At 40.3% G+C, this 18,653-nt stretch overlaps 1 protein-coding gene across 2 annotated transcripts in view; it reads left to right on the top strand.

Annotated features, from left to right (window-relative positions):
- Positions 1-602: 602 nt before the first annotated feature.
- Positions 603-18,653, top strand: part of LRIG3 (leucine rich repeats and immunoglobulin like domains 3) — a 46,182-nt gene continuing 28,131 nt past the window's right edge. Inside the window, exons 1-3 of one of the 2 annotated variants that reach the window (XM_056117616.1) lie at positions 603-826; positions 6,461-6,532; positions 6,741-6,815. In XM_056117616.1, the coding sequence (XP_055973591.1) occupies positions 603-826; positions 6,461-6,532; positions 6,741-6,815 (371 nt within the window). The remainder of the gene's footprint in view (positions 827-6,460; positions 6,533-6,740; positions 6,816-18,653) is intronic. The other variant, XM_056117617.1, reaches the window with a different exon arrangement.

Here is an 18,653-nt window from a genome sequence, read left to right as displayed (position 1 = left end):
AACGTTTCCTGAGAGCACACAGAAAACTTTCCTCCCTTCAAACTCCTTTAAAAACCTCGGAGAGAGCGGGCCTAATATTTGCTCACTTGTTTGCTCACTCGCTTTCCCCCTTCCACTCCTTTTGATATATGCAGAGGAGGCTGCTGGCGTGAGAGGCTGGAAAATGTTAACTCCGAGTTTCCTACAATCTCAGCCCCACTTTCTCCCTCGGCTCGGGCTCCGGGAGGGAAGCCTTGTTATTGTCACGTGGCCGCGGGGGGGCCTCGGCGGCCAATGGACGCGCCGGCGTCCCGGCTCGCCCCGCCTCCAGACCCCGCCACGCGGAGCCAGGCGGAGCGGACGCCAAAGTTTCTCTCTCCGGCCGGAAAGGGTGTCTCGGAGCGCCGCCGCCGCCGCTCACCCTGCAGCTGCGCCGCCGCCGCCTGCCGCCCCCTCCGGCTTCCCGCTCGCCGCTCCGGGCCATGCAGGCGCGGCGCTCCTGAGGGTCAGCCTGAGAGCGCGGGAGCGCGGTGCTCGCGCGCGAGGCCAGCAGCCCGGCGGCGCCCGGGCTCGGCGGGGACGTGTGTGTCGCTCCTGGCCGCCCCCGAGGCCGCTGCCCCGCGATGGGCAGGCGGAGGCTGCGTGCGCCGGCCGCGGCGCTGGGGCTGCTGCTGTGCGCTGTGCTGGGGCGCGCCACGCCGGCCCAGGGCGGCCGGGTTGGGGACCACGGGGCTCCCGCCCAGCGCTTGTGCCCCGCTCCCTGCCGATGCCTCGGGGACCTGCTGGACTGCAGTCACCAGCGACTGGCGCGCCTCCCCGAGCCGCTTCCCTCCTGGGTCGCCCAGCTGTAAGTATCCTTGCTGCGGGCGGAGAGGGCCTGGGCGTTCGTCCCTCCACACCAAAACTTTCTTCCGAGCAGTTCCCCCTGGTCCTGCTTGGTGTAAGAAGTAGGAACTTCAGAGCATCAGGGGGACCTCGGTCATCCTGGCGGGCGGCGCAGGTGGGCCCGGGACGCGACCCGCCTGGCCAAGCTTGGGCGTGGGGAAGGAGCGTCTGCCAACTGCAGGGGGCAGAGTCCCGCGCCTTGGGCTCGTCCAGGGGGTCCAGATGCACGCTCCGGCCGGCCACCTGTGGAATGGCAGAGCCAGCGGTTCTCCCTCCGAATGCGGGAGACTTGGGGGGCTCAAGGCTACTTTTCTAACTAGTTCAGGCCGCCTGGCCTATACCCCGCTGGAATCGCACGAGCACCGTTCGTGCTCGGTCTCTGTCCAAGCTAGGGTATGTAGACACCCTTTTGTTCTGTGTGTAACTTCGAATCAGGAGGCGCCCTTAAGCCCCCGCCTCGTCGGCCGAGTTGTAACGTGCCCGGGCCCTGGTCAGAAGTTGGCTAGGATCGATCAGAGGACACGGGAAGGGAAGCGGAACCCAGGACTCGCTAAGGGAGGTGTTCAGACCCAAGGGCAAAGTTTCCCTGGCTTCCCGGACGCCCAGACAGCTTCGGAGAGCGCTGGGCTCTGTTATGCAAGTGGATGCTAGTGGTGAAGGCAGAAAACTAGAAATCATAGCCAACTGCGTGGAAGAAAGAGGAAGAAAAGAGTTTCTTTGGAAAGGGTGATTCGTTCAAAATGGCATCTCCTTATTCTCTTACAGTCCTAGTTTTGTTAAAAATCCGACCCGCGTCAACTGTTAAACAGAACAAAAGCAGATCCTGGGTCTTAAAAAACAAAAAGGTTATTTCCTTGAAAATAAATCTGTTAATTCTTAGGTTTGAGCCTAGCAGAACTCCAATGGAAATTCAACTGCGATAGGAATTCTGATTTCTTAAACACTTTCAGTGGACTTTCCCAACGGCCTAGAAGTGGCGATAGAAACATTGTTCGTTTGCTCTAAGAAATTGTATTGGTCAAAATTGTTATTTGTGAATGGTAGGATTGTTGGTAATCGAAAGCATTTTCTGTGTGCACGTTGATAAAGTAGAATTACAGAGTTAATGTTTAATCTCTTATCAGGGGATGTCTTTTACTTAGGAGTTTTTATTACAATTGAAAAAAGGAGACAGGGTCTTTAACCCAAAGCAGGAAGACTTTCAATTAGTTGTAGCTAATTCTGTTCAGTTGCCTCTAGTGGAGGTCATGCTGTCTTACTCATGAAATGTGAATGGCTGATTGACAACATATGGAACTGAACATTTGAATGACTGGAGGTGAACACCTACGAGTGATAAGAGGGATAAGGAAAAGCAAATTAATATAGTGCTTCCGGGGTACATTTAGAGATATCTGAATTACTCGCTCTTTCGATTTATACTCTGTTCTTTTCTCAGTGTCAGATGGCCTCTTGGGTCATGCCATTGTGCAGGGTTTTGTGTGTGAATTTGGGCATCTTTTAAACAATTAGCTGTATTGCTTTTGATTAGAAGTTGAGTTAAACCAAAAGGGGTATGATACCTATTTAAGGGTCTTAAAAGTAGCTGACCTAATTAGGATTTTGTTTTGTAGATAATTTGGTGGCACACTAAAAACAAATTACAGTTTATTTGGTTAGCACAATCTTTAATTACATTTCCGCCAGCAGTAAATTGTCTCAATACAAGTCCACATTCCTTAAATGTATGTGAAAATAAGTTCCACTTGTATAAATAAGCAGGATTCCTGTTGTTAGAAGCCCCACTGTGATCACTCATTGGACAGCTCTGTCATTCTTGTACTTGTGTGACTTTGAACCAACTCTGTAGTTGTCACCAAACCATGTGGCTTGAATTCTTTATTGTAAATGTTTCTTTTGTTTGTGCTTGAAGCTCCAGTGGTCCTTTCTCTCCACCTTTGAAAAGAAAAAAAAAACACTCAGAATTGAGCTTTGTCTTCTCTGTTAGTTGGTGCTTGGAACAGGAGGCATGAGAGATGTTTCTTAGATTTTTAAGTAATTGGAAAAGCTTTACAGCCGTCTGTTTCAGTGTTCAGAAATAAGGAGAAAAATGCACATTGTTCTCCCCCCATCTTACTTTCCTTTTTGTTAGGCAATTGAGATGGTAGAAATTTGTCTGAGGGCTAGTTGGTGAGAGCACTCTCCAGAAAAACTTTTTAATATTCGTCTTTTGTTGCAATTGTTGAATTTTCAAGATGAAAAAATGAAGTCTCTATTATACGGGTATGTATGTATTTTTCCACTTGATTCTGTTGTCATTTATAGTCATGAAAGTTCCATGTGTGAAAAATTGGATGGTTTGACTTGTGAAATAATGTAGTCAGCCCTTTCAGAAAGTGACTTCTATCTGTTACTTTAGTGAAAGTGGCTCTTTAAAACAGCACGTATTTAAAGGATTGCTTACAATTGCGTTTAAAGACAGGCTTGAGTTTACATCTAGAATTCGTGATTGCGGAGCCCTAAACTAAAGGAGAGAGCTTGTTAGACTGTGCTCCTTAGCCAGAAGTGGCAAAACTCAATTGCAGGAAAACTGCTCGTAAAACCTCCCTGGCATTTCGGAATTATTTATCTTATCACCAAACATTTGAATTAGCTGGGTCCCAGCAGAAGTCTGAAAGGCACTTTCTGCTGTTGTGACTTCAAGGGTTCTCTTGTGACTTTCTCTGGTCAGTACTAGAATCACCAGCTGGGGTCGGGGTAATAGTCCTTATGGTTTTTACAGCTGTGTTTCTATATTTTCCAGACTAAAACTCGAGCATAGCAGGCTGATTTATGAGTCACTTTGGATCAGTGTCTTAAAACGGCTACAGCCTGGCTTTTTGTTTTTCAGCTTTCCAGATTTCTGCTGAATTAGCAGCTCTGCAGGCCCCAGTGGGATTGATTAAGAAACTGTGTTAGATTTACATTTTGAAATTGGTCTTTGGAAGTCAGATTCCTAAATGCTAAAAGCAGAAAAAAATGATAGCTCAAACCAAATGTTGTAAATTAATTATTTTCATCTATATTTATTTACTTGCTAATAAGGCAGCAAGAGAGATTCTACCAGGTAGAGTTTGATTTTCAAGTATTTGGCCAGCTGAGTTCTGGATAAATATTTATCACCTCCCTGTCTCACTACTTCTGCCATTAAACCTCATTACAAAAAAGTGTTATGGGAAGGTTTCCTGGGGAAGATGTTCAGTAAAGGAGCTCTCAAAACCAAATGTCTGCTTTTCTTCTTGAGTGTTTTTATGGGTTTAGAAAAACGTGGGCATTGTAGAACTTGAATTTGTGTTTAATGGCCTAACCCTAAATACATTATAGGAAGATTTGGGGGAAATGTGGCATCCTTTAATTTGAAAGTAATTTTTTCTAAAGCAGACTATATTACATCTAAATTTAGGTACATTAAATGCTTCATGGCTTTTAGAAGTTTCATGGTATTTAGTAGTAAAAGTCACTGAAGGAATTTTTTTTTTCCTCTCAACATATCACAGGGTTTTTATAATACACAGAATGCAGAAATGGAGTTTTGTGTACTATTATATGTATAGAAATGGAAGTGTGTTGTAATAACTGAAATATTTAAGGTTGTGTCCTGGATCAAATATGAGTGGTCCCCAGAGCATGCTCTGTTCTCAGACTTCTCAATTTAGTTGGCGGATCTCTTCCCCTTCTGGCTGGAAAAAAAAAAGTGGGGAAGGTGGGGAGAACTCAATCCGTTTCTCACAGGATTGCTCTGTGAAATAATCCTTAAGTTGAAGTGCAGAGTGTGGTTTTAATTTATCTAATTAAAAAGAAAACCACCTGTCTTAAAGGTAAACGCCTGATTGGCTCCCCCTTCCCTTTAAAACTTGAAACAATAGGGGATACAGTTTTATGCTTGTTCAAGGTTCTTTAGTAAAGTGGGGCCCACAGAGACTTGCTGATCTTTGGGGCGACTTCCCAGGTGAAGGCCTCTTTGCCGGGGTTGTTTTGTAAACCCGGTGGGAAATCTGTGACTGTCTGTGGTGCTCTTAGCATACCGGTTTTGTTTGAATCCTAACGAGTTGTTGGGCTCACGGTTTCCTTGATGAACTCCAGATGGACGTGAGCAGGGCTGTGAGGGAAAGTGTCTGGCTCCAGCATGGTGGGCATGCACAGCAGTGGTTGTAATTGCAGGATTTTTATAGTTTAAAGACTGTGCCAAGTTTTTTTTTTTTTTTTCATGTTATAACTCTACCAGAACAAATCTCCTCATGTCTGTTAGTATCTGGTAGGTCTTTAGGCAAACATGTTTCAAATAAAACCTCAGCAGATTTTTTTTTCTATTTAGGTGAAATAGGGAAAGCCAAGTTGGTTCTCAAAACAGAAAATCAAAGCCGGAAAGGATCCCTAATTTCTAATTGTTCATTAATGGATGTGCCCAAACACTGCCTCTCTGATTGTGTTTTCTCTACCTTTTTTTCTCTCCCCTTCTTTTGCACACTTAGGCATCTAACAGGAAGGTCCATACTTTCCTCCAATGAAATGTAGTTATCTAAAATGTTGGTTATTTGAAATTATTTATCTTTAAACGCTGGAGGAATTAATATAATGGGTTAACCTGTTTCAGTGGGAGGACTCACAGCTCCTCAGTTGGTTAATCTGGTTTCCAGCTGCTCTTCCACCACTTCCTTTTTGTCACCCCCCCTTGAAGGTCCATTTTCAGTACATCAATCTGCATAGTGGTGAGAACCAAATATTTGCCATGTTTTGTTTCATCTTTTGAATCTTTAAGGTTCAGGTGACTTCCTGACCTAGATTATTTCCTACATAGAGGTTTTGTTTAGGTGTTTTCAAACAATTAAAATCATGAAAATTGTCCCTAAGTTAGATTGAGTGTCTGAGTAAGAAAGCAGGTTTATTTTAATAATTGGAAAGAAATCTGATCACAGCTTTCTGTACAGTCTTCTTAAAGTTGTTAGCTGATCAGGTTTAAATTATACGTTACTTTAACTGATATTTAGATTTGGGGTGATTCAGGAAAGCTAAAGATTCAGGTTGGCTTCTGTCTTCAGCCTACATAGACACAATGATGCTTTAAATATTTTGGTGCCTGAACCCAAATAAATCAATATGAGTGAAAAGCAATTTCTGTTTTGTTTCACTGTAATAGGACTCTGATGCTTAATTTTACGATAATAAAAGGTTCTTTAGAGGTTTTGGTTTCAGCAACCTGCCTAATTAGCCACTTTTCATAAACCATGACTTAATCATATCAAGTTGGAATTGAGAAGGTAAAGGATGGAGTGGGTGAAGCAAAATAACCAGTTCACAAAAGATCTGTTCACTCTTTGCCAAAAAAACATCTCCTAAAACATTTGTGGGCCTCAAGACTTTTGACTCTACCATCCTCCTAAACTAATTTTATCCTCAGAGTTTGAATTTGGCATTTTAGTTTGTGGACAAGGCGGGGAGATTTTTTTCTTCTGTTGTCCCCAGTGTTGCTAGTTCATAAATAGTTTATAAACAGAGTTCCTAAGGTCACTGCATTGCGCATCACTAAGCTGTATTACTGTTTTTCCCCAACAACTTACAATTTTATTTTTTCTCTTAGGGACTTAAGTCACAACAAATTGTCTTTTATCAAGGCAAGTTCGATGAGTCACCTTCACAACCTTCAAGAAGTGTAAGTCTTATTTTTCTATTTGAGATTTGAATAAAATAACCTGTTACATCAAACTTCTTAACTGTAAGGAATATTTAGACTGTACATGGTTATTTAGCACTTATAATTTGGAAACTGTTTTAAAAATAATTTTACAAATGTCTTATGAATTGCAGATTCCCTAATGACCATTTTTCCTTCTCTCTTTTCTTTCCTTTGGCATTTATAGGAAACTCAACAACAATGAATTAGAGACCATTCCAAATCTGGGACAAGTCTCGGCAAATATTACACTTCTTTCCTTGTAAGTTAATGTTTGCAGGACCATGGGTAGCAGCTCCTATGGGATTGCGATTTACCAGTAAACTATGAGTACTTCCTTCAGCGTGAATAAGAAGTGTTCTTTACATTGGTTAACTTACCCCCACCGTTTTCCACCACTTACTGTTTTAAGTATTGCTGTCACAGCACACTTGTTATGTTCTGTTGTCATTGCTGAGCTGTTCTCCATGATTCAGAAAAACTGTCTACACTTCAGAGATGTGTATCAGATTATATCTTCTGATACTGGAGTTCTTAACTCTTTTTTATTCTCTGTGGATTGCTTGGGCTTTTATAGATTAAATATTGCATAGTTTCTCTTGGCAAATGGGCAAAATTTTGTGAAGAGAAATTGAAAATAAGGCATTAAAGGCATCCCCTGTTACATGGGGCCTACAGTGGAAATTAAGGTTCAGAAACATCAAAACAAATATCATGCATCTAGAGTTAAATATATGACTGATGTGATTGAAGTTAACGTGCTATTATATATTGTTTTGCAAAAGAAGTTTTCAAATAAAGTGTGTTAAATTTTCTGTATTTGTGAGGCAGACGTTTGGTTATCACTTTTACTTTTGGCATTTGAAGGTAACATTTAGAATATATATGGTTTTATGAATAAAATAAGTAGTTTACCACCTTAAAGTTGTGTCGTTAAAAAACCCATATATATATATGTATATATATATATGCCACTGAAGTTAGAAATGTTTCCTTGAACCGCATAAGAAAAAGTATACCATTGCTAGTTGTTTCTGGAAAAGGTGTTGGAAGTGTTGAAATTATATAGTAAATTTCAGTAAAGCTGTTCAATTAATTGACGTGATCACTATCCAATTGCTTGCATCTGGTGATTTATAGAGGTTTGTTTTTCCTGAGGGTTCAGGTCAGCAAAGCCATGGCTGTAGCCGCTGTGTCTGCTTTGTTCTGTTTGAATAAGAACCAAGTGACATTTGATACTGATGTGGTTTTCCCAAAGATCAGAACCAGAAAGGAATGAAAGAAAAGGCAGTTGGTATTTGACAAATAAACACTGAATTTAAAAAATATTTCTCAGTTAGCATTAATACCTGTTTTCCATGCATTTCTCAATTGCTTAAAAATTCAGTGTTTAAATGGAGTACTGGTTTTGCTATCTTAAACATCTTTCTCATTTGACCTGTTGGGTCTTTGAAATCCCAGAGAACAACAATTTACCTCACTGTTCTACCCAGTGTATTGGCAGATTGGGTCAGCATGCTCAAGAGAGCTTGAGGGTCCTTGCATGCTTCATTGCCTGGAGTGTCTGCTGTAGAGTTTCAGAATTTGGGTAGGATAGGGAGAGCAGTTTTCTCTTTTGCAAAATGGAGAGTTGAACATCTAAGGACCAGTGAAGAAAATATAAAAACTAGCCTGCTGATTTTTTTTTTGAACTCACAAGGAAAAATTTTAATAAACTACAGCAAAACTGAAAAAGTTTAGAACAGAGCTCTCAAAAATACAAAATAATAACAAGAGATTGCTATTTACAAATTTACACCACTAAACTGGAATTCATTTTTAAATAATAGATATCTTATAAGATTTTTAAAATATATACTATTTGCTAATATGATTTATTTTTATATAAATAGAACAAAATAATAGAAAGTTTCTGCATTTCATAAATAAATTACATAATATTCATCTTCTAAGTAGCCTGGATAAATGGAAGTAGGGATGCACATAATAAAATTAGATAAAGTTTTGTAAGGGGTTTAGTAGAAAGGATATTTTGAAGCAGTTTTCTTTTTTATTTTCTTTTTTTTTATTTATTTATTGAATCACTGTGGGAAAGGTTACAAAGCTTTCAGGTTTAGGTCTCAGTCATGCAAATATCAAACACATTTCCCTTTACCAATACTTATTTTTTACCATGAAGAACCCCAATAAAACCCCACCCCCACCCCTCCCAGTCCCTGTGAGGCAGATGAATTCGTTAACACTCTATCTGCTTTGATTAGATTCACTGTTTCAATAAAAGATTCACCACTATTATTTAGAGTTTACCCCCCCCCCCCAAATCAGACATGCTGAAAAAGCATTGTGAAGTGATTTGCTTTCTACAGCTGGGTTCAAGAATTAAATGTTGGTTTTGGATTTCTGCTATTTTACCTATTGACCCTGGAAGTATTTCTACTGAAAGTCAGATAGTTAAGAAATTGGTTTCTGTGTTCTGGAGTCGTGGCCGTGCTGGAGAGCCACTCGTGGGGGGCAACTGGTGGCCTCGGTAGGGCGTGAAGGGCGGACCGAAACGCCCCCCCTTCCCATGAGGTTTTAGTCTCCCCCACACCCCCGGCTCATACCTGCTGTCCACAAGGCTCCCATGCGGCCGCAATCTTTCTTTCCAGAGAGGAGAGGGCGAATGGGGCAACACCGTTTCCCCTCCGGCAGACTTGATGGCCTGGATTAACGCATAGTCCGTTCACTTTTCTGCTCCAAGCTGCCAGGTTCTGCATTAAGTCCTTGTGCTTCTGGGGCCGTGGCTGTGCTGGAGAGCCGCTCGCGAGGGGCAACTGGTGACCACGGTAGGGCGTGAAGGATGGACCTGAACGCCCCCCGACCCATGAGAACCTGCTGATTTTATGCATTTAAAACTACAATTTGAATTTAGAAAACAAAGTCTACAAAGTTAGAAACTCTTCAAGATTCTTCGTCTTCATATTTTTGTGTTTCTCTTTAGTGAATTCTGAGTAGTCTCACTTTCCCTTTGTTGCAGTAAGTCTAGCCAGTGATTGTTTTGTTTATGTTTAGTAATGATTCATCCAACTTGTGTAGGATTGAATACTTTAAGTAAAAGCACTTGAAAATAATGAGTTAAAATTCAGTATTGAAATGCACTTCAGAAATTTCAAAACTGGAATTGTTAAACCACATAAGATGACTCAGATGAGAAACTTGTGTGTAGCCCCACAGCTGAACCCCATGTCTTTCAAAGTAGCCCTCAGGACTTTTATTTTATCAAAATCTTTTCTTTTTCTGTCATTACTTTTCATGGAGAAAAACATTTTGGCAGGGCTAATTTGTACAAGGCAAATCATTCTTGAAACCTTGCATTAAGGTAAAAAATTAAGGACTGGACAGATAATACAGTGAATAAGGCGCTTGACTTGCATGTATCATAGGTTTGATCTCTTTATGTTCCCTGGAGCCCACCAGCTGTGATCCCTGAGTGCAGAGCCAGGAGTAAGCCTTGAGCACTGCCAAGTATGGTCCAAAAAAAAAAAATCAAAAAAGAAAAGAAAAAATAAGTTGGGAGTCAGTGCTGTGTGTTGTTGGAGCACCTCCAAGTTGGAGAGAGTGGTTATATTGAAGACTGCAGCTGGTGGGCCTTCTCTGATGCAGGAAGCAGATCCTGACATTGGGTCACATGGTATCCCAGGCCAGAGAAAAGTCACTTAGGGACCAGTTTTGATGATGTCAGGAAAGCCTGGTAAATGCTAGGATCTTAGAATAAGCTGGTTGGGGAGAATTGTAGCTTCCTCATTAACAAAGCTCATCATCTGAGCTTAAGGGCTCTTTTAGAATGCACAAGATTACCTAGATCTGCTTTTGTTTGAATCCCACTCAGAGCTTGTCAGAAGTTAGTTGAATGTTAGGGGCAAGTCATAGTTTTTGTTTTGTAATTTTCTCTCACAGTTTCCTAGAGGTGACTTGCCAGATGGCATCTTCAGGGCAAGAATTGGAGTAAACACTGACCTGAATGTGACTGGGCCTATGTGAGTTAGTTTTACAGCATGTGATGATTCTGACATCCTGTGATGTGGCATGACCTGCTCAAATGTTGAATGTTTTTGAAACCTGTGATCTAGGTTAGAATTGGTCAGGTTTGAATTTGTAATATACCATTGTTGTTGGATAGGGGAGGCTTTATTTATGCAATTGCAACTTATTTGCGTCTCAGACTTGACACTGAAAGTTTGTTATATTTCCCAATATGCAGCTACCTTCAAAGTGCTTTAGAATGAGTAAGAACATAGGGTATTTGTAAAAATTGTAGATTTCTTGACTTCATCCCTAGCCAGTCTGAGTTAATGGACTTGAGTTGGGGACTGACGAATATTCATTTTAACACATCAAACTTGTTATTTCTGGTCATCTATTTTATAAGTATTTCTTGAATTTTTGACAGGGTTCAGTATAGCCAAATAAGCCCCTTTTTTTAAAGGTAAAAGGTAAAGGTAAAGGCCCTCCCGTTGATCGTCGATTTGCTCGAGCGGGCCCAGTAACGTCTCCATTGGAGACTTTGTTGTTACTGTGTCTGGCATATCGAATACTCTCGGTAGCTTGCCGGGCTCTTAATTCAAGGTAGAAATTTCTACCTAGTTCATTATTTTCTTCATAGTATGCCATTTCCCTCCCAGAGTTGGCATTGCCCTCCTTCTAGAGTATTACCCCAAAATGTATACAACAGAATCACATCGAATGGACTTAAAGCAAAGTGAGGTGATGGTATTTGCTCTTTGAAAGTGTCACTCTGACTTTGTTGTGGTGAATAGCCCAGAGGTGGCAGAAAGATGGTGCAGAAGTGGCAGATAATGAGGAAAGCGCTGCAGTAGACCAGGAATGATAAAGACAGTTTTACAATACAGCCTGTTGCCATGTCCTAAAACTAATTGAAAGCAAAATTCAGGGCTGGAGCAATAGTGCCCTAACAGCAGGTCGGGCACTTACTTTTCACATGGCCCAACCAGGTTCGATCCCTGGAACACTGTATGGTTACCCAAATCCTGCCAGTAGTGATCCCTGAGAGCAGAGCCAGAAGTAAAGCCTGAGCACTGCTGGGTGTGGCCCCCAAATAAAAATAAATAAATGCTCAAGTCATATGACTTGGAATTAATGAATTGGGTGGGGAATGTTTACATAAAATATTTGACTGGTGTTTAAGGGATGTTTAAGGGCATGACTGTGGATGGGTTTCCTCATCCACTGACTTTTGAACCTAATGCCATCTAGATCTGTTTCTGTCCCACCATATGCCCTTTTCGGAGCTCCTTGAGGGATTTGCAGGAAGTCTGATGGGGTTGAGGTGCTGCAGCAGACATGCCTGCAAAGGAGGCAACGTTAGCAATATCTGGAACAGTGGTTATTTGTAGAATTCTGAGATGGGTGGTGATTTTTCATTTTTCTTCAGTTTTGAAACTCCCGCATGTGTGATGTGGTAATTCTCCAGTGGAATTTTTCATGTATTTTTTGTGGGGGAGAGGGCTATACCCAGGGATGCTTGAGAAGTTGTTCCTACGGGAACCCAGGAAGACCATAATTGGTGTATTGGATCCTGAGCCTCCTAATAGGCCCTGGACCTTTGAAGCATTTCCCTGGCTTCCTTTCACTGGCCTCAAAGGACTTTGAATAACACAACAGGCAAAGAAAGACAGTCAATAAAAATGTTCTCCAACTAGGATGATGAGGGCATAATAGAAATGTACCCGGGCCAACCCCTTTGCAGAGAACCATAGTTTCAAGGTGAGAGTGTGAGGGAGACTGAAGTCCAGAGAAGGAAGAAAACTTGGGTAAGCTACTGGGGATCAGTTTAATTCTTTTGTAATTTGATGGAAGCATTCAATATTTTTTAATTGGAAATGCATTTCAGTTAAACTCAATCTGTGCTCCCCACTTTTCAAAAAGTTATTAATTGATGTAAATTCTCAAAATCAAGTGTTCCAAAGACAATAAGTAAATACAACTGATAACTATACTTATAAATAAATACAGTATTTTCTTTATAACAATATGACTTTCTGAATTCCTGCTATCTTTCCACCTTAGAACTGCTTTTTGTTGGGAATCCTCTGTATTTTAGGGCCACATTCCTTACTGTAAAAGGATGTAGAGGAAAGTGTTAAATGAGCATTTTCTTCTGGATGATGCAAAGGGTTGAATCGAACTTGTGCTTTGAACTCAGGTCTGTATTGTTGTTATTTGTATACTTAACCCAGTGGGAATTTTACCCATAATGATTTACATTGGAAAAATTAAACATTTAAAGAGTATGAAAGCTAAGAAACTATCACTTAGTGACATGACACGGTTGAGTGATTTAATTTTGATTTTTTGGACCTCATTTGGCGGGGCCCCTGGGTTATTCCTGCATCTGTTCTTAGGACTCACTTCTGAGTGGTGCTGGGGAACCATGCAGGGGCCCAGACCTGAGCCTCCACCACATGTAACATGTATGATTCAGCCCGTTAAGCCAATTTCCTGATCTTAACACAGCCAACTTCCTGATCTTAACATGTAGCATAAAACATGCTGGTATTTTAATAGTTCATTGCTCAGAGATAGTTACTTATAGACTAGGAAAGAATCATATGTAGGCAAGTTTAAAACCCAAACCTGTAGTACTATCCTCCCATTGTTCATCGATTTGCTCAAGAGGATCCAGTAACTTCTCCATTGTGAGACTTGTTGTTACTGTGTTTAGCATATCAAATACGCCACAGAGCTTGACAGGCTCTGCTGTAAGGGCAGGATACTCTTGGTAGCTTGCCAGCTCTCCAAGAGGGATGGAAGAATTGAACCCAGGTCAGCCCAGTGTACTGTGTGCAAGGCAAATGCCCTACTCACTGTGCTGTCGCTCCAGCCCAAAGCCCAAACCTGTATTAAATAAATAATTGAAAAGAGGTTACCAGTTTGTCACAATGATTGAGGAAGTTGGAGAGCATTGTTAACCCAAATTAAAACTTAAGGTATTTTAGAGGGATTTGAGAACTTTGTTCTAATTAAGTGGATATTAAACATATTCTATCTCTTTACCCACACCTAAGTGTAGGTGAGTTTCACCACCTTGACCGAAAATTTCACCCCACGTGTATGCTCTGTGATTGTCAGTGAACTAATAATATATTCAAATGTAAAAACACATTGCATTTGGAAGACCAAAAGCTTCACCAGTACAAATAAGCCAGTATTGTTTTGCTTAATGTAAAATAAGCCTAAGAAGCTCAGGTCTTATGAAACAAGTATATGAATATCATTATCGGATAGTTGTATTTTTTATTAGATTTTAAAATGTTTATATGTGATTTGTACATCTTAGTTTATTGTACACAGAGCTTTGTTTGTGACAGACAGTAAGTTTATCCTCATACTAAATCATAAACCAATTCCAAAAATACATTTTTGCTAGGTTTTAGAATTTTCTGTGTAGAATGACTATATTTGAAACATAAATTTGTCCCCATGTCCTGGGGACAAATTTACAAAAGCAATTATAAACATAAGCACCTCCTTTCTAACAATTAAAATTTTTAAACCTGTCAGGAATATCACACTGCTCTTAGAACAAAAGCAAAATCCATAGTGCTCTGAAGGACCCAAATATCTTTACCTAATTTTCCTTCTCTGGAGTCTTTCAAGGTTCTTTGCCTCAGTTCCTTTGCATAGATATTTTTCTCTGCTTGGAATACTGGTCTTCACCCATATTTCCTCAGTAAGAATTCCCCTCATAACTTCCTGATGAGGACTATCCACTTTAATGTCATATACACAGTCATATTATTCATTTGCAGACAGGAGATTATTGTCCACTACCCATATTAGTGGAGTTGTGTTTGTTTTTATCCCCATCATAGCTCTGGCATTAGCATAAAACCTGGCATATATAGTGGGTATTAAATAATGAATTAATGAACATCTAGATATTCTTGTTCATATTTATACATATATGTATTTATTGCTGTATATATATGTATATAGTAGTAGAAAGGACTTTTCAGTTCCTACTTCTGTGTACACGCACTAAAATTAGTTCATTGTTTTAAAATTGCTCTTTTAAAGAAAAGAACTTTTGTTAGATTTGACAGTTATGCTTGAGCAACTATGTGCAGTGGTGGTTCACACATCCGTAAAGCTTGACCCCAGTCCCTTGAACTTGACCTCCTCATATACCATGACTAGGAACTCTGGTATTGCCCAGATTTATCCAAAACCTGCACCATTTTCTCATCCCTTCCCTTAAACTTTCTGGCTTTTTAGATGGCTGCTTTGAAGTCTCAGTATAGCTTCTGCCAAATACTTTTCTTGTGTTGAATGAGACTAGTGCTGCCAAGATAGACAGAACAATAAAGTTACAGCCAATGCTTTTCATGATTAGAGTGGCAAGATTCAACATGTGTTTGTGTCTTGGCTTAGTTACTTTTTCTCTTTCTCTAGTTTAGTATCTCTGCTCTCTCCATAGACCAGTGGTTCAAGACTACTTACTAGAGACACTCACCCACTTCCCCCATGAAACCAGGCTCAAATCAGTACCACTCTTTATATTGCTGAAAGTTGCTTAAGTCCCAGATTCCAAACATGAAAGAAAAAGCAATTATAAACATAAGCACCTCCTTTCTAATAATTAAAATCCCGCGCTGCTGTGGCTGCCTCTCACCCTCTCTCTGAAGCTTTAGCAATAAATAGAACAGTCTCTGGACTAAGGTTGAAGGCAAAATGAAATATTAAAGTAATTTTCATTCTGAAGTTACCACACAATACAGGATAAATGTGGTTTCTATTTGGGGGCTGTGATTTTTATTCTTTATGTGCAACTTTTAATGTTTTCATCACAAAATAGAGGAGAATTGGAACTGGACCTTAGTGGTCACAATTGTACACCACAGACTGACCTAGGAGTAGAGGCAGGTGGAAGAGGAGCTAGCAGAATGTGAAAGATGCTCAATTCATTCTGTAAATTACTCTTTTTTTCTTTCTTCCTGTCTCTTAATATTATTTTCTCATCACTATCGTGTCTCCATGTAAGTATCAAGGAGAAGTTGGATGGAATTAGAAACAACTTACTGTATTGCTTGACCCTTTTTTGTTGTTGTTAATTTTGAATGCCTGCCTGTCCTAGTAACGAAGAGACAGTTCCCCTTAGGAGAAATCAGTAAAAGATAGGTTATCTAAACTCCACTTGAACACTTGCAGGGCCAAAAGCTCATTTTTTTGGGCATGGAATCATTTTATCCTATAATAGTTCTGATTGTTACACAGCTTGTGTGTTATATAGCATTGGCCTATTGTCCCGGTGCTGGGTTGAATTGCTTCCTTTTATTTTCTTCAGAAGAATGCTGAAAATACAGGGCTTTTAAAGCTTTCTCTTCTAGACCCCGCTTCCATTTCCTCTATCCTGTATGGACATTGAATTAGACTGGTCAGTAGCACTTCTGGAAAGGTGGTAGCATTCTGTGCTGTTCAGTATGGAAACCACTAGCCACATAATACTGGACACTTGAAGTGTGGGTCGTGGACCTGGGGAATTTTTCATTGTATTTAAGTTTAAGTAAACACATTAGGTCACTGGCTGTTGTCCTTGATAGTGCAGGTCTGGACGCTTTAAGTCCTGCCCTCCCGACCCCTTGTCTCCAGCTTAACAGTACGAATGAAGTATGACACTCATAATAAGACATCTGAGGTATGTCCAGAATGTAGTGGGTTTTTCTCTTTTGACCAGAATGCTGACACTAACAAAGCTCAAGATTAATAGTAGTGCCAGTTATAAAGTAAAGAATGTATTATATTATTGGTTTTTATTGACTTGTTAACAGAGATTCCCCAGGTACTATATACTTTACATAAGAATTGCTTTTAAATAGACCTTTTAAATGGTGATTAAATTTTCAGAATACAGCCTTATCCCAACTTGATTTTTCTAGTTACTTCTAGACCATTTTTAACTCTCTTTAGAATTTACGGTCGTGAACCCTTTACTAAACATGTAGCTTTGTGACATTTGCACTTGATTATATTTCTAATCATGTTTATAGAAGTGCTGATGGTACCAGGCTATAATGGACTCAATAGCACCAGGGAGCAGCTTCCTTCTCTAAAGGTCCAGGCCAGTCTATAAAAGACACCACTTGTCTCTGTGATCACCACATTTGCTAAATCATACTCCTAAGTTACTTGGTGAAATTAGGACATTCTATGACTATGGTGTTCCTGAATTCCTAGACCTGTGAACCATATCAGAAAATTGAATGACATTAGCTTAGCCTGATGAATTTCTGCAGACTAGAATCAATCCTCTGTATAATTATGTTAGAGAGAAGTTAGACGTAATCGTGCCAATTTTTGATCTTTCATAAATCCAGATTGAATGATTTTTCAATTTAAAAGAACCTGAAGGTATTTTTTAAACATTTTTTTAAAAAAGGAAAACTGCTTATATTTACTGATGGAATTTCTATTGAAAACTTGCTATTAAGTGTGATGGACTGACTGCATATATTTCACTTTGCTCCTTCCTAAACTCTTTTTAAAAATGAGAGTCAAGAATTATATTTTTAAAAGTCCATGTCAGAAACAAAGATGAACTAACTAGGAGAGAGTCTAGATGAAAGATGCCATAAACATTTTACAAGCAAACCAACGAATTATAACTGACTTTAGAGAAAAAAGTAGAGTGCCCCCCTCCCCCCAAAAAACACACTTTTTGTTTTTGTGTTTGTTGCAGAACCTCAGAGTAGTTCTGGAATACAGAGCTTATAAAAGGGGGGCGGCGGGGACATTGCTGAGTAGGACTTAAAACGGAGTATTGGTTAAACATCTTACATAAAAGAAGGCAGATATCCAGGCTTTTCCTCTGAAACTCGAAGCTACTACCAATGACTACCCTTCTGTCACTATAATCAGACTGCAAGCTTGTCCTCAGATAGTTGAAACAGAGAGGAGGGAATTTGGGCCACATGCCCAACAGGGCAAAGGGTGGGAACCAAAGACAGCATCTTCTACAACAAAGCAAATTAAATGAAATCTGAATACTGAGTTGGTTTTGCCTGTTCTCACTGCTCACCGTCCCAGGCACTTAACACTGTTCGTTGTCCTCACTGGGAGTGGAGACATGAGATTGTTAAAAAATAGGTTCTGCCTCACCCCCCATGGGGGGTTCGAACACTGAGTCCATTTCATGGATTGATGGTCTTCCAGTAAGCTATTAAGGGCTGTTCTTTTTATGAAATGTGCATGAATAACCAAAAATCATCAGATTTTAAAGAAGTTTCTTATACTAAATTCTAATTCAGAAGTAAATGGAACCAGAGACACTGCAAGGAGAAGGGAATGCAGTGCAGCGTGGCTCTCTGGGGAGAGGAGAGAAGAAATCTCCCACAAAGAGAAGGCTTTTCTTTTGGCACCCCCTTCCTTCCAAGAAAAGGATGACAGAAGTAGTAACAGAAAGGAATATTTCAAAACTGAGTTTGAATAAAGGACCTGGACACTTTTGAAAGGTAATTGAGTTGTTGGAGGAACCTAGAAATGAAAGGAATGAAAGACTACAGAGGACAGAAATGGGAAAGCAGACAGTCAAGTAAGACGTCCCACACTTGCCTAACTGGAATTCTGATTAAAAAGAAACAGCTGTAGGGTCTGGACTGATAGAGCAGCGAGCAAGGTGCTTGCCTTACAAATGGTCAACCTGAGTTTAATCCCTGGCACCACATATGATCTCTCAAGCCCACCAGGAGTGATCTCTGAGTATAGAGCCAGGAATTAACCTTGAGCACTGTCAAGTATGACCCAAAACAAAACAAAGGAAAGACACACAGAAAGAAAAGTAAAACAACTGTGGTGTGGAGATTGAGGGGAAGATACAATCAGAGACATGAGCATTTTCTGGAACCAAAGAACACTTTTCTAGGTTGAAAGATTTCAGTAGAACTGAGTCGCAGCCAGTGCAGAGAGAAAAGCTTGTTGGGTTAATATATGGGTTCAGTTCTATGTTTTCTTTTTCCTGGCTGGAAGATACAATAATTAACAGTTTTCTGATATGCATATGCATCTTATATGGAACACTCTGTATAGACTTACACAAAACTTGATT

This window comes from Sorex fumeus, unplaced genomic scaffold, assembly GCF_029834395.1.
Source record: "Sorex fumeus unplaced genomic scaffold, SorFum_2.1 ptg000035l, whole genome shotgun sequence".
Classification (NCBI taxonomy): domain Eukaryota; kingdom Metazoa; phylum Chordata; class Mammalia; order Eulipotyphla; family Soricidae; genus Sorex; species Sorex fumeus.
Note: the sequence above shows the minus strand (reverse complement) of the source record. Positions and strands in the feature narration are given on the sequence as shown.